At 34.3% G+C, this 24,819-nt stretch overlaps 1 protein-coding gene across 5 annotated transcripts in view; it reads left to right on the top strand.

Moving 5' to 3' along the window:
• REV3L (REV3 like, DNA directed polymerase zeta catalytic subunit) overlaps nucleotides 1-24,819 on the top strand; it is a 177,297-nt gene that overhangs the window by 62,596 nt on the left and 89,882 nt on the right. For 4 of the 5 annotated variants that reach the window (XR_007401373.1, XR_003135812.3, XM_025444797.3 and 1 more), the window contains exons 4-10: nucleotides 1,358-1,518; nucleotides 9,328-9,424; nucleotides 13,363-13,457; nucleotides 14,025-14,129; nucleotides 15,175-15,259; nucleotides 15,342-15,493; nucleotides 24,105-24,224. Coding sequence is in view for 3 of the 5 variants with exons in the window: in XM_025444797.3 (XP_025300582.1) it covers nucleotides 1,358-1,518; nucleotides 9,328-9,424; nucleotides 13,363-13,457; nucleotides 14,025-14,129; nucleotides 15,175-15,259; nucleotides 15,342-15,493; nucleotides 24,105-24,224 (815 nt within the window). In the remaining 2 variants the exon portion in view is untranslated. The remainder of the gene's footprint in view (nucleotides 1-1,357; nucleotides 1,519-9,327; nucleotides 9,425-13,362; nucleotides 13,458-14,024; nucleotides 14,130-15,174; nucleotides 15,260-15,341; nucleotides 15,494-24,104; nucleotides 24,225-24,819) is intronic. The other variant, XM_025444798.3, reaches the window with a different exon arrangement.

The following is a 24,819-nucleotide window of genomic DNA, read 5'->3' as shown; positions in this document are numbered from 1 at the left end:
TGTCCTTCATGGTCAGTATTTTCATGGAAATCTACCTGGATACCCCACAATACCTAAACCCCAGTATTCTTATTCCCCCTCTAAAAATATCTGCAAAGAAGCCTGTTTTCTTCCAGTCCTTTCTATTTCAGTAAACGTGGCACCACCAAGAAATCTAAGCATCTCCTCAACCCCTTTTCTACCACATCCTCTACATCTAGTCAGTCATCGAGGCCTGACTGTCTCATTCCGTGTATGTCCCCTGAATCAACATATTGCTATGATCAAGCCACCATCATCTTAGTTTTTTCACAGTAGCCTTCTGATTTCCTGTCTCTAGTCCTGTGTATTTTCTAGCTAACTTGGTCATTTTTCTTTCATGCTGTGTACTTCAAAGGCAAATTCTGCTATCTCTTCAAATGTCTTAGTAGGCTTTACATGACCTGACTTTGCATTCGCTCTCTAGCCCACACTCCGAGACATACCACAACCTCTGTCACTAAGCCCACTCAGTGATTTCAGTTCCCAAGTAAGCCGTATTTTCTTATGACCCTTTACATGTCTAATTTTGTTTGTGTGAAAAATAGTACTCTTCCCTTTCTTCAGAAAAGTATCTTTAATTCGTCATTTAGTCTCCTCTTGGAGATTTCTCTTCAAGAAGACTTCGCAGAAACAACCTCTATACCTTCATCTTATTAATATCCCTTCTAGATGTTTCCTATACTTCCCTTGTATAGCATTTACACTTTTTATAATTGCCTATTGTTTGTATTCCCCATCATGAAGGAAAAATAACTCAAGAGAAGAAAAATGGTAATATTTCTGAGTGGTGGATTTGGGTCATAAATCCTTTTTTGGAACTTTTTATAATCTTTTAAAATGTTTTTCTCAATTTTAAAAGGGAAAAGCTCTTTTTGTTGTTGTTGTTTTTTGTTGTTGTTTTTTAAGATTTTATTTTTAAGTAATCTCTATACCCAACGTGGAACTCAAACTTAGAACCCTGCGATCAAGAGTCACATGTTCCACTGACTGAGCCAGGCAGCTGCCCCAGGAAAAGCTCATATTTTAAAAACTTCTGACATTTTGGTTCTTTAATATTTAGTATATTAATATATATAGTAACTAATATATACAAGTTAGTTTTAGAAGTCAAAATACTCATCCACGAAGTTTTTTGAAATTTTCTTTGAGTGTGCAGCTTACTTTAAAACTTAACCTAAACTAGTAATTTCTAACAAGGTACACATTTCCAGTGAAATTGAAATAAAAAATTTGTAAGCTAATACAATGGATTTCATTCTCTATAGTAGTGTAATGTTTCACTTAACATTTTAGGAACCATAATTTTGTGATACAACCTTTTTTTTTTCTAATTTAGGATATGTGAACTTTTGCAAAGTGGAGCCATAATGAATAAATTTTACCAGCCTCATGAAGCGCATATTCCCTACCTCCTACAGCTGTTCATTGACTACAATCTCTATGGAATGAATTTAATAAATCTGGCTGCTGTCAAGTTCCGAAAAGCGAGAAGGAAAAGTAAGGTTAATTTCCCAAGTTCAAATTAAAGCTTTGAAACAAGGATTATGTAATTGATGATTTATAAAATCAACATATATTTAGGAAATAACTGCTGGACAAAGAATAAAAAGAAATACACAAAATGGTATAAGGATTTATTCGAAAAAGAATCTCAAAAGAAATTTTTTGGGTAATAACTATTGAAATATAATTCACATACCATACAACTCATTTAAAATGGACAATTCATTGGCTTTTAGAATTTTCACAGAGTTGTACAACCATCATCACAGTCAAATTTAGAACATTTTCAACACCTCTTAAAGAAACCCTGTAGTCTTTAGCAGTCACCTCTATTCCTCCCATGCCTCCCACCCCTAAATTAACAACTAATCTATTTTCTGTCTCTATATGTTTGCCAGCCTGCACATTTTCCATAAATGGAATCATATGGGGTGTTTTTCTCACTTAGCCTGACGTTTTCAAGGTTCATCCATGTTGTAACATATATTAGTGTTTTATTCCTTTTTATGGCCAAATAATGCTCTATTTTATGAACATACTACATTTTGTTCATTCATCAACTGATGGAAATTTTGGGTTTCCACTTTTTGGCTATGATGAACAATGCTGTTCTGAACATTCGTGTACAAATATTTGTGTAGACATGTATTTTCACTTCTCTTGGACACATACCTACGAATATAATTTCTGGGATCAGATGGTCTACCATCTTTTGTTTTTGTTCTCATTGAATTCATTTTCTTCTGCTTGAAACAAAATGAACCCAACACTTTTTTTCTGCCAACTCTATTGTCCTTTTTAACTGTTAGGATTTTTTTTTTTCCTTTTCCTTTCACTGCCAAACTTCTTAGACCAGAGGTTAACTTTTTTTATTTTTTAATCTCATAGTTTACTAGTTATTCTTTTTTGATTTAACTTCTTATATTTCTTCCATAATACCCAAACTGAGCTCTGAAAAGTAACCAGGGAGGATTTTCTTCCCCCATGAATAGTGGATTAGTTATCGTAATCAGCTTTCCTATTAAAAATAATTTAAGGGTTAGGAAGATTAAAAAAATATCTTAAATGGATCAAAGAGATTACAAAACAATAAAATACTGGCCAAAAGAGGAAATAGAGTGCTGAAAATCAACCCTTGCCCTGAAGGGTTTGCTAATCCTGGAAAATTTGGAGTCTCCATTAAGACAACCATATCAAATGGAGAGGCAGAAACAAAACCCAAGGTCTCCTAGATAGGTTGGAACCCTCCACAGAGTAATATAGGGGTCTTACTGTCTTACGATCTGATAGAGTTTGTAAGATGCCCTTCCTTACAAAATAGGAAGTGGAATAACCTTTGAAGACATTTCAACCCAGTTTGAATTCCTTGGAACTAAAAGAGATTGCCAGATCTTTAAACTTTGAAATCTCTCCCTTGATCTGAGGGTCATATGCTCAGATGTAGTAGAGGCAAATTCTTCTAGTAGAGGAATTTTCTTTCTTTACTTAGTAGAGGTTTTTAATTATTCCTAAAAATAATATTTCAAATATAATATAGTCCCACAATTTAGAATATATCAGTCATACAAGAAAACTGTTTCTATGGGCAAAACCTAGCGAACACCAATGTGTACACACATGCACAGGCACCCCCAGACCTACAAAGAATTCAAATATTGGAATTACAGATATAGTTTAAAAAACTATAATTCAGAATCCTTATCAAATACAGTGCTATTTATAATGCTGTAATATAATGTTATATTCACTTATAAGTGAATAAGTTTCACAGAGTGTCTCTCCATGATGCTAATAATACCCTTATGTGAATTGATGCAATAATGCTTCTTCTGAAAAGAGAATATTTTGTATTGACAACTTATATTAAATATTACATTTTTTTAAATGCACAAAGATTGAAGCATTGAGACTAAACATGTCTCCCCTTTTGAGAGGCCAAAATAATTCATTTGTTCATAACTAATTGTATTAGATAGTAATCTCAATTTTATTTTTTTTATTTTTTAAAAGATTTTATTTATTTATTCATGGGAGACACAGAGAGAGAGAGAGAGGCAGAGACACAGGCAGAGGGAGAAGCAGGCTCCATGCAGGGAGCCCGATGTGGGACTCCATCGCGGGACTCCAGGATCAGGCCCTGGATTGAAGGTGGCGCTAAACTGCTGAGCCACCCGGGCTGCCCAGTAATCTCAATTTTAGATGACAACTTAGAGTTTAACTAAATGCCACTTTCTCTCATGTCAAAATCATAGAATTTTATAAAGTTCTAAATAAACCAAGCTGTGTAAATGATCCTTTGGATCCCCAAGAGAGAAGCCCTCTAATAAAAGATGAAGTAAGCTATCTGCCTAATATCTTTCTTTTTTTCTCCAGAGAAAAAGACTAGAAAATAAAGGCAGAGAAAGGGAGATACAAGAAAGATAGGAGAGAGATAACTCCACTGCTTAACTTTCTTGCCTACAGGAATTGTTTCCTCAAATTTTCATGAGGACTGTGTTATTTCTTATCTGGGAGATCCTTTTTTTTTTTTTTTTTAAGCAATGTAGAGATTTTCAAGAGTAAAGGAATCACATTACACAATTTCAAGACTTATTATAAAGCTACAATAATCAAGACGGCATGGTATTGGCAAAAGGATGGACATATGTATAGACTGATGGAACAGAAGAGAACCCAGAAATAGACCCACACAAATAACATCAACTTATCTTTGGCAAAGGTACAATGGTAATTCAGTGAAGAAAAGATTGTTTTTTCAGCAAATGGTACTGGAATCATTGGATGCCAGAAAATAAAAATAAAAGAACACAGACACATACTTCATATTTTATATAAAAATTAATTCAAAATGTATAATAGACTTAAATGTGAAATATAAAACTATCAGACTTAGAAGAAAACAAAGGGAAAATCTGCCTGACCTTGGATTTGGGAGTGAGGTTGTAGGTAGAATACAAAAAATATCCATGAAAAGAAAAATTGCTAAGTTGATTTTGTCAAAATTGAAAACTTTTGTTGTGTGGAAAATACGATTAATGACAAGCCACAGACTGGGAGAAACCATTTTCAGATTACATATCAGATAAGGTACTTGCATCTAGAATATATAAATAACTCTTAAGAGAGCAAACAACCCAATTAAAAATGGTCAAAAGAGGGGTGCCTAGGTTGCTCAGTCAGTTGAACATCTGACACTTGTTTTTGGCTCATGTCATGATCTCATGGGTCATGGGATTGAGCCCTACCACAGACTCTGAGCTCAGCAGGGAATCTGCTTGAAGATTCTCCCCTCTGACCCTCTCTCAATGCATGTTCTCTCAAATAAGTAATTTTTTTAAAAAAGGTCAAAAGACCTGGACAGATTCTAGCAAAGAAGAAGATGTAAGAATGGCAAACACATGAAAAGATGATTGTTGACTATATATTATACATATATAATATGTATCATTTGATTATATATATATATGATATATATAATATATTATATATATATATATATATATAAAAAAACATATCATTAGGGAAATGCAAAATACACCCACAGAGAGCTACCACTTCATACCTATTAGAATGGCTAAAATCCAAAAACTAGCAATACATGCTGGTAAGGATGTGGAACAACAGTAACTCTCATTCATTCCTGATGGGAATGCAAAATAGTGCATCCACTTTGGAATACGATTTTAGCAGTTTCTCATAATGTTACACATAGGTTTACCACATGACTCATTGATTGCGCTCCTCTGCATTTACCCAAGTGATTTAAAAGTTATGTCTCCCCAAGAACCTGTATGCAAATGTTTATAGCAGCTTTATTCATAATTGCTAAAAGGCTAAAGGAACCAAGATGTCTACTCATCGGAGTAATGGATAAACTGTGATATAACAATACAGCGGAATACTATTTATCAATAAAAAGCATCAAGCTATTGATTCATATATTGATGAATCTTTTATATTTATTTATTTATTTTTTAAAGGTTTTATTTATTTATTCATGAGACACAGAGAGAAAGAGAGAGAGAGAGAGAGAGAGAGAGAGGCGGGCAGAGACACAGGCAGAAGGAGAAGCAGGCTCCATGCAGGAAGCCCGACATGGGACTCGATCCTAGGTCTCCAGGATCAGGCCCTGGGCTGAAGGTGGCGCTAAACCACTGAGCCACCCGGGCTGCCTGAATCTTTTTTATTTAAATTCAGTTTGTCAACATATAGCACATCATTTGTTTCAGATGTAGTTTTCAGTAATTCATCAGTTGCATATAATACTCAGTGCTCATCACATCACATGCCCTCCTTAATGCCTGTCACCCAGTTATCCCATCCCCCCACACACTTCCCTTTCAGCAGCCCTCAGTTTGTTTACCAGAGTTAAGAGTCTCTCATGGTTTGTCTTCTATGACTTTTCCCCATTAAGTTTCTTCTCCTTCCCTTATGGTCTCTTGCACTATTTCTTATATTCCGTATATGAGTGAAACCATATGATAATTGTCTTCTCCATTTGACTTACTTCACTTAGTGTAATAACCACCAGTTCCATCCACGTCGATGTAAATGGTAGGTATTCATCCTTACTGATGGCTGAGTAATCTTTAATGCATTTTACTGAGTGAGAGAAGCCAAACCCAAAAGCCTACTAATTGGATGATTTCATATAACATTGTGGAAAAGGCAGAAATGGAAAACATATTAGTGGTTGCCAGGGATTGGAGGAGAGGGGAGTATTGACTACAAAGCAAATGTACAGGGGAACTTTTAGGGTGAAGGAATTATTCTGTATGGTATTGGCATGGGTTTGTGTATTTATCAAGCCCATAGAACTATACCTACCCAAATGCTGAAAGTTTATTTCCTCAGTGGTGTCATGTAGATATTGTGTACCCCCTCACGTGATGTGATAAGGAGGACATTTCATTTCTGTGGTATTTCAAAAACCTGTTACCACAGTCTAGTGATGAAAAAAAAACATCAGACAAACCCAGACATGGGGGGGGGATGTTCCACAGGTTACCTGGCCAATACTCCTGACTCTCAAGGCCATGCAAAACAAGGAAAGACTGAGAAACAGACCAGACGAGACTTAGGGAGATGGGAGAACTAAATGCAGTATGGTGTCTTTGATTGGATCCTGAAATAGAAAGCAGACAACAGTGGGAAAACTGGTGAAATTGAAATAGAAATGTATAATTTAGTTAATGTGTGTCAGTTTCTTTGACAAATGTACTCTTGTAATGTAAAATGTTAACAGTAGGGGAGACCTGGTAAGGAATACACAGAAACTCTGTACTACCCTTGCAACATCTCTGTAAATGTAAAATTATTCCAAAACAAAAGGATTTTTTGGGGAAAAATAGAATATTACAGGTTGGTTATCAGTATCAAATATAGAAGAGTGTTCAATTAGGATTGAGAAATGGAAAAGATTCTAGACTATGAACAGGAGGTATTTATAGGAAAAGAAGGTAATTTTCACAAAAGTTTATTTCCAGTAGGTAAAAAGCATGAGAAAAGTTTGAGTTCCCAAATACAGGTAAACCATTTATTTTAGTTATAGAAGTTAGATGAGTATTAGAATGTTAATTAAAAAGGAATTTTTTTCAAGATATGGAAAATTTTTACAATTTGAAGGCAGGAATATGTGGAATTTAGTTGGGACAAATTAAAAGCAAGGAAATCACTGTAAGTATGATGAAATAAAATTTATATCTTAATTCATTATACTAAATGGCCCTCAGGTTTTGGTTTGTTGTGTTTTGCTTGTTTTGTATAAAAAAGGTTGTAGTGAAATCATGGAAAAATAAGTGAATTACTTTTTTCTTTTTTTTTTTTTTTTTTTTAATTTATTTGACAGAGCACAAGCAGGGAGCGTGGCAGGCAGAGGGAGAGGGGAGAAGCAGGTTCTCCACTAAGCAGGGAGCTCCATGCAGAGCTAGATCCCAGGACTCTGGGATCATGACCTAAGTCAAAGGCAGACACTTAACTGACTGAGCCACTCAGACGCCCCATGAATTACTTTAATATTTTATTTTGTCCGTTTCTCAGAGATACTAGGTAAATTGATGGTTAACTTTTTATGGTAAATTAATATATATTATATATATACACACATAATTTAAGATTTTTATTTTATAAGACAAGTTAATATACATAATGTCTTACTTCTGAAAATGGAGTACATTCAAAAGTGAAAAAGATTTAGAAATTTTAATATCCTGTATCCATATTACAGTTTTTTTTTCTGTGTTTCAGTTATATGATCAGGTATCAGATGAAAAGTGCTAATTACTATAGCTGTTAAGGTGAAGTATATAAAGTAAATAAAGTAAATATTTTGAGGACCACAGAGGTATTTTATATTACATTTTTTACCATCTGTAATTGAAAAATTATATACATATACATATACACGCATACATATTTTAATTAGGGAGTTTTCATGTTCTTTAAGGAAATATACTAAAATGCATAAAAAGGTAAAATGTGAATTTTTATAATATCAATAATTTTCAGTAAATTTGTGTAGATTTTTTCATGTGAATTTATTAGAAAATAAATTTGTAGTAATTTACAAGTTACAAAGTAATGTCCTATTAATGCTCTAGACACCTAACAGCAAAGTCTAAAAACTTATAAAGGTATGTAAAATTAGTTACATTACTACATGTTTTGGCATGTGTTTTGTTGAAATAACAAAGATTTTAATACCGGATCTCAGTCTTAATTACACTATTTTGTGATCAAGCTAACCAAATAAGAAAATAAAAGTACTAGGGCACCTGGGTGGTTCATTTGGTTGAGCATCCGACTCTTAATCTCAGCTCAGGTTTTAATCTCAGGGTCGTGAGTTCAGGCCCCATGATGGGCTCCACACTGGGCATGGTGCCTACTTAAAACAACAACAAAAAAGCTTTAGATGGCACCTGGGTAGCTTGGTTGACCATCTGCCTTTGGTTAGGTGATGAACCTGGGGTCCTGGGATTGAGTCCCGCATCAGACTCTCTGTGGGGAGCCTGCTTCTCCCTCTGCCTAGGTCTGCCTCTCTCTCTGTGTCTCTCATGAATAAATAAATTTTGAAAATCTTTTTTAAAAACGTATTAAATTTAGCTGGAGAAGGTTACAAATTTAATATCTTTCTTAATGTTAGGATTCTTTCAATGCTACTCATTTAAGCTTTCTCTTAGAATTTAAATTCCCACAAGAGATCCCAGAAAAGTTGTTAATATAGAGACTAAAGTATGACCCCAGGACTCAGTTCCTGAAACCCAGACAACTAAGCCAACATGCATAGTCCATTCAGCTACTGCTAGTCAAATTATATTTGCATTTGCCCCAGGTTTCCACTCACTGTTAATTGCCATCACTTCTGGAATGTGTTGCATTTTTTTTTCAGGGATTAATGTTAAAGTATATTTTGAATCTTACCTGGAGTTGGATTTCCACTAGAATTTTAGATGAGACTCCTACAGGATACTCTAGGAATTTAAAGTCCATAAAAATTCTTAATTTTTCATTATTTTCAAACTGAGATTTTAATCATACCTACCACAATAGCACAACTTAAATGTGTTATACTTTTATTCTAATATGTAAGTATTGTAGCTGTTTGTCACATCCATATTACAGATACTTTTCTCCTCTCTTAGTTTGGGACCATTATTCTCAGCTGTGCATAATATTCCTTGTGTGTATGAATTTTAAGGGCACAGCTTTAGGAACTAGTTACATGGGTTATATATTATTTTAGTTAAAGGGTAATTATATGCAAGTTAAAATAGAACTTATCTTCTTTTACCTTTCTATTCTTAGGTAATCAGTTGCATACAACTGGATCTTGCAAGGATCGGCTACCAGGAAATTCTCTTACTGGTACCTTATTTCGGTGGGAAGAAGATGAAATACCAAGGTTAGTTAATGTTGTAAAAGAAAAAAAACCCTATTTTACATATATACTACTGTATTCAGAAATTAATGGTTACTGTAATTTAATTTTAACATTAAATTTGTTCTTTTAATCTATGTCAGAAAAGCAAATCTCAACATCAGTATGCCACATGGAATCACAAATTTTAAAAACAGACCTTGAAAATAGGGTGAAAATAGAACTAGTTATTACATAATTAATAAAAGTAATTTGGGTATAAATTTTTATACTTCTCTCCAACATTTGTCTTCATGATGCATTATTGATATCCTAGAACTCATCAAAATCACATAGTAAAAATAGTAATTTAAATGTAAATAGCAAATATTTTTAATAAAAATAACCCCAAAATTTCTAAATATTTTTATGGGAAAAAGTATGTTGACATACTCTGTATAAATAATGTAGTTTGTGATTTCTTTTGACCAAGTGTATTACTATTAAACTTTCTGGGGGAGGTAACATATTCCAAATGTTTAGATTTCCCTAACATAAACAGATATATAATTACTATGTATCTATATTAATAATAACAGTTTTATACATAGAATTCAGAAAGGTTTATCTTTTACACCACAAAGTTTTGCCCAAGCTTTCTTGATCATTCTATTTATCTGTTGGGTATTGGCAGGGTCATTGTAGCTTTCCTCTTTTCACATAATACATGTGTACCTCTTGGTTCCTTCTCAGATACAGCAGAATTGTTTATAATCATGTTGAAGTGGTATTGAGTTTAGACAGTATTATTTACCACATCAAATTCAAATTCTAATCAATCCAGAGCAAAGTGACCAAGAAGCTACTTGCTGCCTTCATTTTTTATGTCTGTGATAAGTTCCTCTATCTCTCTGAAATTTGAGATCAACTTGATCCAAGGATTTTACCTATTCACTAGAGCCCTTAGTTTTCAAAGGTCTATATTTAATAACTTATGTTTTGCTTGATCAGATTAAGACTAGAGTTTATTAATATTTGAAATCCTTTTATAAGCAAACACCTTTCTAGTTAGGTCATAGTAAAGCTTCACTTGTTAGAAGTAAGAAGTTTGCATTTTAGAATGTTTTAGGGGAGCTTATTTTAGTATTCTTAACTGACAAATTATGAGCAAAGATATGAGTAGGCAAACTAGTGAAATTAGACAAGGTACTTGAAGTTAGAAGTTATAAATAGCAGATAGTGGAACACCTGGGTGGCTCAGCGGTTGAACATCTGCCTTTGGCTCAGGGCGTGATCCCATGGTCCCGGGATCCAGTCCCACATCAGGCTCCTTGCATGGAGCCTGCTTCTCCCTCTGCCTGTGTCTCTGCCTCTCTCTATGTTTCTCATGGATAAATAAAATCTATGAATGAATGATAGCTATATATTTTTGTCTCAGATTATGCCACATTTTTGTATTTTGGGGATACTTATATTGTAATAAACATGAGAATCTATTGTTTCACCAAGTGCAAATACCATAATGTAAAAAAATTTTGCCATGAATTAGTACTCTTAGATTTTGTTAGTTTCATTTCTGTCCGCAGTGCTGCAAGCACTTTCTTGCTGGGTACCTTTTTTTTTTTTTTTTTTAAGAAAGAAATGTTTTATATTCCTTCACAAACATTGAAAGGACCATGTAACAAAGTCATAGGAGATGAGAGTGCTGAGTTAGCAGTTTCTACTAATCCAACTTGTTAACTCATTGTAAATTACCACATACTGTGGACCTTCAAGATCCTTCGCCAGAGTGTTGAATCCATAAAAGTCAAGTGTACTGGAGTAATCTCAACCCTGGGTGCCCATCATTTGATCTGAAGAGACTTTTTAAATTATAGGTGTCCGAGCTCCACCCTCGGATCTATTAGAATCACCTATTTAGTGATTCTAAATAGTGTGTCTGTTTTGTTAAGCTAAAAACAGAAAGGTTCAGAGAGGCACAATTGTCTAGTTACTGTCATATTGCTTATCTACTTTTCATGACTATAATGAATAGTTTACATGTTTTGCTGACTCAAAATTTTTACTTACAATTTTTCTATCTACTGGAAACAAATTTTTAATTGTAAAAACTACTTCCTTTCCCTAGGAACATTTCCTTTTCTGAATGTCTAAAGTAGTTTTGTAATAAGGATAAAAAATAGTTGTAAATTATTATTATGAGATTGCATTTTTTTAATGCTATTGTTTCCCTCCTTTATCACAAATATACTAATCTTGGGGACGCCTGGGTGGCTCAGCAGTTGAGCATCTGCCTTGGGTTCAGGGCGTGGTCCCACATCAGGTCCCTGTGAGGAACCTGCTTCTCCCTCTGCCTGTGTCTGCCTCTCTCTGTGTCTCTCATAAATAAATACATAAAATCTTAAAAAAAAAAAAAAGGCAAAAAATATACTAATCCTGGAAAACTCACCCTTCAAATTTGCACTATAATTCTTGCAAAAATTGTGAAACTTTTCAGTATAAGGAGAAAACTATTGACCAAAAGACTCTTTATCTACTATTTCAGTTCGTGGCAAAACTGCTTTTATTATTTATTATGAATAAAACAGACAAACCACATTGATAATTATTTTTTCTGAAAGTAAAAGGGATATATTGTGATACGTTGGCTACTATGTCCCTTCCATATCACTGGTAAAAAGATATATGTGTCTATTTTTTATCTACATGTATATGTACATACATACAGTGATTTTTCCTTAGGGAGAGACAGTGGAAAATTAGATTTTGCTAATATGTTTCTCTTAAAACAAAAGAAAAATCTTTCAACTAAAAATGTTAATGAAATCCATTATCACCCACTTTCTGGTAAAAGTTCTCCAATTCATTTGGGATCTGTGTTTGTAGGAGATCTAAATTTTGGAATGAGCAAACTGGTATCCATATTGGATATTGTACGTTCATTCTCTAAAATGGATGGTTTCCTAATCTTTTTTGCAGCTCTGATGAAAAAAAAAAAAAAAAGCTATTGAGAAAAGAGCATTGGTGGGGAACAACCCTCTGTAGTTGTCATAAGAATTAATGGCCTAATGGTATCACTTTTCTTAGCTATGATCCCACTGTTGAACTCCTGTTGTTTCTTAGCTCTATAGTTAGAGACTTTTAAAGCGTTCCTCAGCTCAGCAGTAATTGAGGGCGGGGATAACAGTATCATTTGCCCACTTTTTATTTTTTTTATTTTTTTAAGACTTATTTATTTATTCATGAGAGACAGAGAGGCAGAGACACAGGCAGAGGGAGAAGCAGGCTCCATGCAGGGAGCCCAACGCGGGACTCGATCCTGGGTCTCCAGGATCACACCCTGGGTGGAAGGCAGACGCTCAACCACTGAGCCATCCAGGCGTCCCTGCCCACTTTTTAGTATGCTCACTTTCCCTTACCTCTTGTTGCATATTCCATCCTCATTTTTTACATCTATGATTGCTGAGAAAGATGTCTCTGGGCAAGTGATTACAAAGGTATATGGTTTCTATATCCCTCTGTTGTCTCTCTGTTATCTGATCCCACTCAACCCTAGATATGACCCACATGCTAAAACATTATACATTCCTTGTGTATAAAATATAATGAACCAAAATATATAAAATAAACTGGAAAAGGATCTCAATAGAATTGTCAGTACAACAGGTTTTGTATTTTTCTCTTCCTGTTTTTTATTTTTTTATATGTATATGCACAGTATCAATTGTGTCATGAATAATTGTGACTTACTATGATATTACTGAACATGAAAAAATAAGAAAAATCTTCAAAAAATTTGCTTTTACATGATTAAGATACATACACATATAAATATTGTGACTCTATTATTTATTTGTATTTTAAGTAATCACTATCCAATGTGGAGTTTGAATTCACGGCCTGAAGATTAAGAGTTGCATGCTTTACCGACTAAGCTACCCAGGTGCCCTGATTTTATATTTTTTGATATCTTCTTAATACAGCTCTTTAATACTGGAAGGTGTTGAACCTCAGAGTACATGTGAATTAGAAGTGGATGCCGTAGCTGCTGATATCTTAAATCGGCTGGATATTGAAGGTATATACATAGTTATTAATATGTGTTTTTATTTTTAAAATTTAACGACCGAAGTAGAGTGGAGAAAGGGAAGAAAACATTAGTAGAGAAGTAACATGTTCTATATAGCAGGAAGATGCAAAATGTTACAAAGATTTCTTCTGTACCTCTGATGAGATGGTCATTTTTTCATTAATATTTTTATTCATGTCAATATGTTAGCATAGACATGAGCCTAAAGTAAATGTGACACTGAATACATTAGCCATCATAAGAGAATTTAATATACTCTGCCTTTTAATTTTTTAATTTTCAGGTTATATACTAGGGAGGGGACTCTAAAGTATGTTGGCTGTCATCAGATGTTTGAATCTTATTTGCTGGGTTTTGGGGAGCCAGTAGGAAGAAAACTAAAAAAGGAATAATGTAATAATGTAGGTTGGGAGTGTTTGGTCATTTTATTACACAAAGCAGGTAATTCTTTGGTTTTTTTAAGGCAGTATTTATTTTCTTTTAAGTTTGAAATTTTTTTTTTTTTTTGAGAAAGTATTTTTCACTTTGACTCTTGACATATTGTTTTGATTATAGCTCAAATTGGTGGGAACCCTGGACTGCAGGCCATATGGGAAGATGAAAAGCAACGGCGAAGAAACCGAAATGAAACCTCTCAAATTAACCAACCTGAATCACAAGGTATCAACCTAATAGTACTCTGGTGATTTTTTTTTTTTTTTTTTTTTTTTTTTTTTTTTTTTTTTTACACACTAGATACTCTAATGGAAAAGTTTTAAGCCATTGAGTTTTTATCTTGACATTAAATTTTACTTTTCAAATTGCCTTTAAGTGTTCTAGTTTATTTCCTATTGTCATTGCTCTGAACTGTAATTCTTTACCTCCAAAGTGTCACTGATTGTTCTCTCCCTTCACCCACATGCCCCATCCCCATAGAAATTAGCATCTTCGTTATCCTTCATTTTCACCTTGCCTTGTCTCTTGCTCACTTCTTTGCTCCTTTTTTTTTCCTAGTATGTTCTAGCCTTTTGTATTTCCAAATGAGCTAAAATACAGAAGATATGAGTCCCAACTTAGAAAAACTATATTTTGTTCATTAAGCTTTGAAAACGTAACCCATGAAATACTGCCCTTAAACTATTTTCTGAGCATGTCATATAAACTCTAATTTTGATCATCTTGTACAGCTCTGAAGAAAATACTCATTTTATGTATTATTAAATTCTGCTACATTCAAAAAAAATTTGAGGGCTTAAATGCTGTGAATACAATAAAAATTTTTAAATAAAAGTAAAAGAATCAAAGACATAATTCAGAAGGTAAATATATTTGAAAGTCCAATTAAAATTTTTATTATGTGTTAGACATTAAAAATGCTGTGATAAATTTTGAATGCCTTCTAAAATAGACATGTCTTATAAGGGGAGAATTTCTGGGTTCAGAGTGTATGAGTGTATGATACATTTATAGGTAGAGAACAGTGTTTTTGTTTTAGGAATAGGTTATAATTATAGAACTTAATCTTGAGCTGACTTTAAGTACTTAATTTCATAGCTTCAATAACACCATTTCTCCTTAATTTTATAATAGGCTACTTTTAGGTAGTATTATATGTGTCAAGAGAAAGATAGGAAATTGTTACCATTTTAAAAGCTACTCTAAGAGAAAGGAAAATACTTCGTTCATTTGTCATCTGCATTTTTTAATGCACTTTCAAAATTCAAAGATCGCAGGTTTGTGCCAGCAACAGAAAGTGAAAAAAATTTTCAGAAGAGACTTCAGGAAATTCTCAAACAGAATGATTTCTCTGTGTAAGTGGTTATTTATTATATCTCAGAACTAATTTTATTGCTTTGTAATGTAGTTTGTTATAAAGGATATGTTTTAATTAAGCAGAACATTATCAGGATCAGTGGACTACAGCGATGGATCTCAGGAGTTCTCTGCTGAGTTAACACTGCACTCTGAAGTTCTGTCTCCTGATACTCTTCAGTGTACACCGGCTAATATGGTAGAAGTCCACAAAGATACAGAGTTGGGCAAAGGTGAGGTTATCAAGTATACAGAGAAAAATAGACATCTGTATACCTAGCACCGAGATATTAGTATTTGGTCGAGTTAGTTAGGTTTCTTCCATTCTTTTACCTTTTCTTCATTTCTAGAGGTAAACACTATTCTGAAGTTGGCGTAAATTGTTATGATACATGATTCTATATTTTCTTATGTATGTGTGTCATTATATATACTGATATTTTAGGTTTTTTAAGATTTTATTTATTTATTCATGAGAGACACAGAGAGAGGCAGAGACCTAGGCAGAGGGAGAAGTAGGCTTGCTACGGGTAGATGGATATGGGACTCATCCCAGGACCCTAGGGAGCACGCCCTGGCCAAAGGCAGATGCTCAACTGCTGAGCCGCCCACATGTCCCTATTCTAGGTTTTAAATTTCACATAAATGGTAAAGTTTATCCTTAAATGGTAAGTTAAGCAACTTGCTTTTTTCATTCAGCCTTTTAAAAATAATTGAATCGAGGAGGCACCTGGGTGTCTTGGTCAGTTAAGCATTCAACTCTTGATCTCAGTTCAGGTCTTGATCTCTGGGTATGAGTTCAAGCTCCATGTTGGAGCCTATTTAACAAAAATAATAATAAAATTTAATTAATTGAGGTATAATTTGTATAACATAAGTGCACTCATTTTAAGTGTACAATTCAGTGATTTCGTAAGTTTAGAGTTATGCAGACATCCCCATAATTCAATTTTAGAACATTTCCTTCACCTCAGAAGATTCCTGTGTCTATTTGCAATCACATCAGTTCCCACCTCCAACCCTGAGTAAACAGTTATCCACTTTCTTGTCTTCCAAGATTTGCTTTTTCTAAAGAGAGATCATCACCAATACCAAGGAAATACAAACAATTTAAAAAACTTACTATGATCAGCTATATGCCAATAAATTAGGCAATATAGAAGAAATGGACGCATTTCTGGAAAACCACAAACTACCAAAACTGGAACAGGAAGAAATAGAAAACCTGAACAGGCCGATAACCAGGGAGGAAATTGAAGCAGTCATCAAAACCTTCCCAAGACACAAAAGTCCAGGGCCAAATGGCTTCCCAGGGGAATTCTATCAAACGTTTAAAGAAGAAACAATACCTATTCTACTAAAGCTGTTCCAAAAGATAGAAAGAGATGGAATACTTCCAAACTCGTTCTATGAGGCCAGCATCACCTTAATTCCAAAACCAAAGACCCCACCAAAAAGGAGAATTATAGACCAATATCCCTGACGAACACAGATGCAAAAATCTTCAGCAAGATACTGGCCAATAGGTCCAACAGTACATTAAGAAGATTATTCACCATGACCAAGTGGTATTTATCCCCGGGATGCAAGGCTGGTTCAACATTCGTAAAGCAATCAATGTGATAGATCACATCAACAAGAGAAAAAACAAGAATCATATGATCCTCTCAATAGATGCAGAGAAAGCATTTGACAAAATACAGCATTCATTCCTGATCAAAACTGTTGAGAGTGTAGGGATAGAGGAAACATTCCTCAGCATCTTAAAAGCCATCTATGAAAGGCCCACAGCAAATATCATTCTCAATGGGGAAACACTGGGAACCTTTCCCCGAAGATCAGGAACACAACAGGAATGTCTACTCTCACCACTGCTATTCAGCATAGTACTAGAAGTCCTAGCCTCAGCAATCAGGCAACAAAAAGAAATAAAGGAATTCAAATTGGCAAAGAAGGAGTCAAACTCTCCCTCTTTGCAGATGACATGATACTGTACATAGAAAACCCAAAGACTCCACCCCAAGATTGCTAGAACTCATACGGCAGTTCGGCAATGTGGCAGGATACAAAATCAGTGCCCAGAAATCTGGCATTTCTATACGCTAACAATGAGAGTGAAGAAAGAAATTAAGAAGTCAATCCCATTTACAATTGCACCCAAAAGCATAAGATACCTAGGAATAAACCTAACCAAAAAGGTAAAGGATCTATACCCTAAAAACTACAGAACACTTTTAAAAGAAATTGAGGAAGACACAGAGATGGAAAAATATTCCATGCTCATAGATTGGAAGAATTAATATTGTGAACGTGTCAATGCTACCCAGGGCAATTTACACATTTAATGCAATCCCTATCAAAATACCATGGACTTTCTTCAGAGAGTTGGAGGAATATTCCATCTTAAGATTTGTGTGGAATCAGAAAAGACCCCAAATAGCCAGGGGAATATTAAAAAAGAAAACCAGAGCTGGGGGCATCACAATGCCAGATTTCAGGTTGTACTACAAAGCTGTGGTCATCAAGACAGTGTGGTACTGGCACAAAAACACACATAGATCAATGGAACAGAATGGAGAATCCAGAAGTGGACCCTCAACTTTATGGTCAACTAATATTCAACAAAGCAGGAAAGACTGTCCACTGGAAAAAAGACAGTCTCTTCAATAAATGGTGCTGGGAAAATTGAACACCACACACAGAAGAATGAAACTAGACCATTCTCTTACACCAGAAACAAAAATAAACTCAAAATGGATGAAAGATCTTAATGTGAGACAAGAATCCATCAGAATCCTAGAGGAGAACACAGGCAACACCCTTTTTGAACTTGGCCACAGCAACTTCTTGCAAGATACATCCATAAAGGCAAGGGAAACAAAAGCAAAAATGAATTATTGAGACTTCATCAAGATAAAAAGCTTCTGCACAGCAAAAGAAACAGTCAACAAAACTCAAAGTACAACCTACAGAATGGGAGAAGATATATGCAAATGACCTATCAGATAAAAGACTAGTATCCAAGATCTATAAAGAACTTATTAGACTCAACAGCAAAGAAACAAACGATCCTATCATGAAATGGGCAAAAGACATGAACAGAAATTTCACAGAGGAAGACATAGACATGGCCAACAAGCACATGAGAAAATGCTCCGTGTCACTGGCTGTCAGGGAAATACAAATCAAAACCACAATGAGATCCCATGTCACCCCAGTGAGAATGGGGAAAATTAACAAGGGAGAAAACAACAAATGTTGGAGAGAATGTGGGGAAAGGGGAACCCTCTTGCATTGTTGCTGGGAATGTGAACTGGTGCAGCCACTCCTCTGGAAAACTGTGTGGAGGTTCCTCAAAGAGTTAGATATAGACCTGCCCTACGACCCAGCAATTGCACTGCTGGGGATTTACCCCAAAGATACAGATGCAGTGAAACGCCAGGACACCTGCACCCCGATATTTATAGCAGCAATGTCCACAATAGCCACACTGTGGAAGGAGCCTCAGTGTCCTTTGAAGGATGAATGGATAAAGAAGTTGTGGTTTATGTATACAATGGAATATTCCTCGGCCATTAGAAACGACAAATACCCACCGTTTGCTTTGACGTGGATGGAACTGGAGGGTATTATGCTGAGTGAAATGTCAGTCAGAGAAGGACAGACATTATATGGTCTCGTTCATTTGGGGAATATAAAAATTAGTGAAGGGGAATAAAGGGGAAAAGAGAGAAAATGAGTGAAAATATCAGTGAGGGTGACAAAAAGTCAGAGACACCTCTAACTCTAGGAAATGAAAAAGGGGTAGTGGAACGGGAGGTGGGCGGGGGTTGGGGTGACTGGGTGTGATGGGCACTGAGGGGAGCACTTGGTGGGATGAGCTCTAGGTGTTATGCTATATGTTGGCAAATTGAACTCCAATAAAAAAAATAATTATAAAAAAGGAAAAAAGATTTGCTTTTTCTAGATAAACATATAAATGAAATTACACAATATATGATCTTTTATGTCTTCTTTCATTTAGTGTTATATTTCAGGTTTATCCATATTGTAGTATCTATCAATATTTCATTTGCTTTTATTTTATTACCAGACAGTATTGCCTTGTGTGGATATTACCATATTTTGTTAATTTGTTCATCAGTTAATGGATATTTAAGCTGTTTCACTTTTTTGGCTCTTAAACATAATGCTGCTGTGAACACTTATATGTAAGTCTTTGTGTGGATGTATATTTTCATTTTTCTTTGAGAGACATCAAGAGTGGAAATGCGGGTCATTTGGTAAACTTGTACTTAACTTCTGTTTTCCAAGGTTACCACCAGCAGTGTGTGAAGGTTTCAGTGACCCTGCATCCTCACTAACACTTGTTATTTGTTTTTTTTATATAGCCATCCTCGTGCATGTGAAATGCCATCTCCTTATGGTTTTAATTATCATTTCCCTCATTACTAATGGTGTTGAATATCTTTTATGTTAACATAACTTTGAAATCTGTCCTTGTTCATACATGTTTCTAGTTCCCTCATTTTAGCTGCTGATTAGTGTTCTTTTGTAGGACTAAACATGTTTAGCTGCTTTCTACAACTATTAGATAGCTTCCACTTTTGCACTGTTATTAATAATGTTATTTCTATCATCTTGTGGCCAGTTTCTCTATAGAAAATGTATAGAAGTGTAACTTGCGAGATATTAACGGTGTAGGTACTCTCCCTAGATAGCATCTGTTCTCACAGGATCTCTGTAATGTAGTTAGCTTCTACGCTATTGGTAAATAAAAGAATGATGAAAGTTTTACTCCAAAGTCACATAGTTTCATATGCAATTTTTCTAGGCAAGTGGAACCAGAATAGCAGGAGTAGAATTACAGCTTTCAGCAGGAATGAAAAAGCCTCCTTTACCATATAGCTTTAGCAGCAGAGGCTCTTCTGACTATATTAAACTACAATTCAAAATGAGCATCTACATCCAGGGCTTCCTCTCTCCCTAGGAGTTGCATCCCAGCATTGTGCCATCTCTGACTCATGGCAGATTGCACCTGAGGTTTCTAGGTGCATTGCTCACCTCACTGGCAACCTACTGGCTCCGAGTTCTACTTGCATTTGCTTTGTCTTAGCATCTGCCAGCCCCATTCTAATCAAAATGTATCCAGCATTTCCATGTTATTATTTCCTGTGCATTTTAATATCCACTATGACAGTCTCTAGCCACACTGGCCTCTTGCCTGACTGATCAGTTATCTCCTCAGGTACCAATTACTGATTTTATTAGTGTTCTGGTTACAAAGTTGCATAAGTTTTGCTTTAACCTTTTTTCCTATATAAATCCTGTTATTTTTAGAGCTCCATTTTTCAGGTTTTGAAGTATGTTAATAATAAAAATAACACTTTATAGTAGTAATACCATATTATAAAATTGCTTTGTAAAATGATCATATCTAAGTTTATATTCCCATAGTGTACTAGATTATATTTCCCCTATATCCTCAACAGCATTTGATAATATCAAATGTAAAAGTCTTTTGCTATTCTGATTCTTTGAAATGGTACCTCCTTAGTTTAATTTGTATTTCCTGATTACTAATAAGTTTGAGCATTTGTATTTTGTTATCTGAGAATTGCTTATTCATGTTCTTGGCTCATTTTCTGGTGGGTCCTTCCCTATAGTGATATAGTGCAAGTTTTTATCCCTATAGCTTATGTGTGCTTACAGTTTGGTTTTTCACATTTAGGTCGTAATGCTTATATGAAATTTTACTTGTATATGAAATAAGGATCTAATTATATCTAATTTTTTAAGAAGGGGAGTGGGGAGGGACAGTGGGAGGAAAGAGAAAATCTTAAGCAGACTTCCTGCCCAGCATGGAGCCCAACTTGGGCTTGATGTCATGGCTTGAGCTGAAATCAAGAGTCAGACACTTAACCAACAGAGCCACCCGGGCACTGCATATTTTACTAACTAGCTAGTAGTGCAGCATATTTACTACAAAAAATTTTTTTCCACTGCATTCTTCTACCTCAGTCATGTTCCCCTATATGTCAATATCATATTTTTGTAATTACTATTGATTTATAAGTATTGATATATATCAGGGACAGATCTTACCTTGTTCAACTACAAAATTGTCTTGTCTACCTTTGATCTTTTAAAGAAGCTCTTGCCATATTAATTTTAGGACCAGATTGCTCATTTCTGGGAAGAATCCTGTTCAGGTTTTATTGGGAATTTCCTGAATTTATAGATTGATTTAAGAACATTTTTTTAATCTTTAATAAAGCCAGATCATCTCATCTATGAACATGATGTGTTTCTCATTTTACTTGGTCTTCTTTCATATCTTTCAGTAGAGTTTTGCCATTTTCTTTGTAAAATGTGATCTTAGATATACTCCAGGTGCCTTGTAATTGTTGCAATTACAAGTTTATCTTTCAAAAATTACATCTAATTGATGGTATTTAGGAACTTCACTGACCTTTGCATATCAGTCTTATATACAGCAACTCTTATTAGCACTAATAGTTTGTCTTTTCTGTTGGATTTTTTTTGGTATAGAGTCATCATCTGTAAATAATTGTATTTCTTCTCTTCCCATCTTCATACTCTAAAAAAAAAAAAAAAAAAAAAACTTAAGGCACTGCTTAAGAACTCAGATAATGGTCTTTTTCCTGGCTGAAGGAAGTGCTTCTATATTTCACCATTACATATGAAATTTACTACAGGGTGTTGATAGACAACTTTAATTAGGTTAATATATTTCCTATTTCTTGCTTACTATGAAATTTAGTTTTTTAAAAGGCATAAAGGGATATTAAGTTAAATTTTACTAGATATTCTTTTCTGGATTTATTGAAATGATTGCATCTTTTTCCTTTTACTCTGATAATGTAGTTACAGTAAAATTATTTTTTTATTTCCTAATGTTAAACTGTGCACTCCTGAAATAAACCTTTCTTTGTCACAATGTGATATTTTTAAATCATTGCTATATCTACTTTGTTTGGAATTTATTCTCAGCCATACTTTGCCCCATTAAATGAGTTATGGAGTTTTCTATTTGAATCCTTCAAGAATTTTAATAATGTATAGAATCGTCAAATCACCACATTGTACACATGAAACTAATATACTGTATGTCAACTGTACTTCCCCCCCCCAAAAAAAAAAAAACCCTAGAATTTATAGATTTGTATAATCTATTTCTTGGAGATTTGATGTATCTCATCTATAAAAACATCCAGACTATAAATAGTTTCTTTTAGGTGAATTTTGTGTTAGGGAACGGAAAATAGGGAGGATTTTAAAATACTAATTGGATTTCCATTACTGTTGCAGGTCTACTCAAGATTTCTATTTTCTTTCAATCTTCATTGATTCATTCATTCATTTGAGAGAGAGCGTGTGCCTGAGCAAGGGCATGGGTGAAGGAAGAGGTAGAGGAAGGGGGAAAGAATCTCAAGCAAACTCCGCTCGCTGATTGTGAAGCCCAAGCAGGGTCCAGTCTCACAACCCTGAGATGACCACCCAAGCCAAAACCAAGAGTTGGTCACCTAGCCTACTGAGCCATTCAGGCACCCCTCAAGATTTCTGTTTGTTTGAATTAGGTTTTATATCTATTTTCCTTAAGAAATTACCCATTTTATCTGATTTTTCCATGTTTTTGATGTCAAGTTGTTCATAGTTTAACATCTTTCTTTTATTTTTGGTACTTCCCCTTTTATTTCTAGCATTATTTATGCCTTCTATTTTGTTTTGACCATTCCTGACAAGCTTGTCTATTTTATTATTAGTTTCTCAGAACCAGCTCTTGTTTTTACGGATTCTTTCCGTTGTCTTTTGTTTGAGGATGAGCTGTTTTTCTCAGGTTTTGTTTGTTTATTCTTTTGTTTTGATTAAATGCTCTTTATTAGCCCAATATGTCCTAAAATGTGTTAAGAATACTTCTTCCTGGAGCTTTTCATTCTTTTAAAAACCATTGAAAGCACCTAGTTCTTTAAAAGTCTGGAATATCAGAAGCAGAAAAAATAGAACTGTTTTCCAGTTAGCTCTAACTTCCATTTCCTGCTATAGAGTTTTATTTCCTGTTTGCCTTTTGTCTCTCCTTTCACTAGATTGAGACTCATTTTATCTATTCTTAAAATTATTTAATCCAGCTATTCAAATTAGACTTATAAAAATCACATGTTGAAAGACAAATTTTTAGATCATGAGTTGAAAGCCGAGAAATTTAAAATTAATTTGTCATTTTTAAACCATAGAGAATAAAGAATTGTACTACTCTTTTCCTTTTATATATTTTAATGTGTGATAATTTTAATCAGAGTAATTTAACTATACAAACTAGGTAGGACCAAAGAGGCTAAAAAGATTATAAAATATGTAGTGATTTGCAGATTGGGAGGCTTGGAGGATTTTTAAAGTTTTTTTAAAGATGTATTTATTTGAGAGCGAGTACACGCACGTGAATGTGAGCGAGAGGAGGGGGGGGAGGGATAGAAAGTCTTAAGTAGACTCCTCACTGAGCACAGAGCAATGCAGGTCTCCTTACAACCCTGAGATCATAACCTGAGCTGAAACCAAGAGTCAGAAACTTAACAGACTGTATCACCCCGGTGCTGTTGGTTGGTTGGTTGGTTGGTTGGTTTTTTAAATTACTCCAAGTGACTGGTTAGATATTCCTGTGGCTTTTACTAAGTTTTATTAAGTTCTTATTTAATATATATCACTAACACTTGAAGATTTTAAATAGGTTTGTATTGTCATGCTTCCTAATTTATACAAATCTAAATAATAAATTTTAAATTTAAGTGATTGCTTTAATGTTTCTGTATTCTTTGTCGTTTTAAGGTCATGCTGTGTACAAAGTGGAGGAAGCTCTCATTAATGAAGAAGCAATTTTGAACCTCATGGAAAATAGTCAGACTTTTCAGCCTTTGACCCAAAGACTGAGTGAGTCACCTGTTTTCCGTAAGTAACAATTCTACCATAAATTTTCAGTATATTTTAATCAATGAAAGTATGTTATGTGAGGCAGTATTTTTCCTTTGGTTTGAAGAGGCTAGTGTTACATGTTCAATAAATCCTTACTGTAAGTATAAAATAAAGCCTTGAATTAAATGAAGTAGCTTTGTTTTTTGTTTTCTACACAGCTTTTTCTAAAAAACATTTGTGAAAGAAAATAATCCCTTCCCCCCTCCCCTTTTTTTTAACTTTGGATGAAAATCCTATTGCTTTAGGGGGGGAAATGCATTTGTTTTGACTTAAAATTCTCCAAAGTTGAGTATATTAATAAAATACCATATTTCTTTCTTGGTGAGTATCAGAAATTTCCCTGGACAATCTTTTTATGCCATTAATTTTTGGCTAATGTAGACCATGACAGTTATTTCTGCATGTCTTTACATTTCCCTAAATGCATTTTCATTAGTATCGTAAAGCATTTACTAGATTTCATTTCATTAATATAATCTAAATTATTGACATCTTTTTCAGAAATTTATTTAAAATTTCATTGCAAAAAGTGAGATGTCATTGAATTTCATGTCTCTTGTTTTGCTTGTTT

Source organism: Canis lupus, chromosome 12 (genome assembly GCF_003254725.2).
Source record: "Canis lupus dingo isolate Sandy chromosome 12, ASM325472v2, whole genome shotgun sequence".
NCBI classification, from domain to species: domain Eukaryota; kingdom Metazoa; phylum Chordata; class Mammalia; order Carnivora; family Canidae; genus Canis; species Canis lupus.
This window is presented reverse-complemented; position numbering and strand designations above follow the sequence as displayed.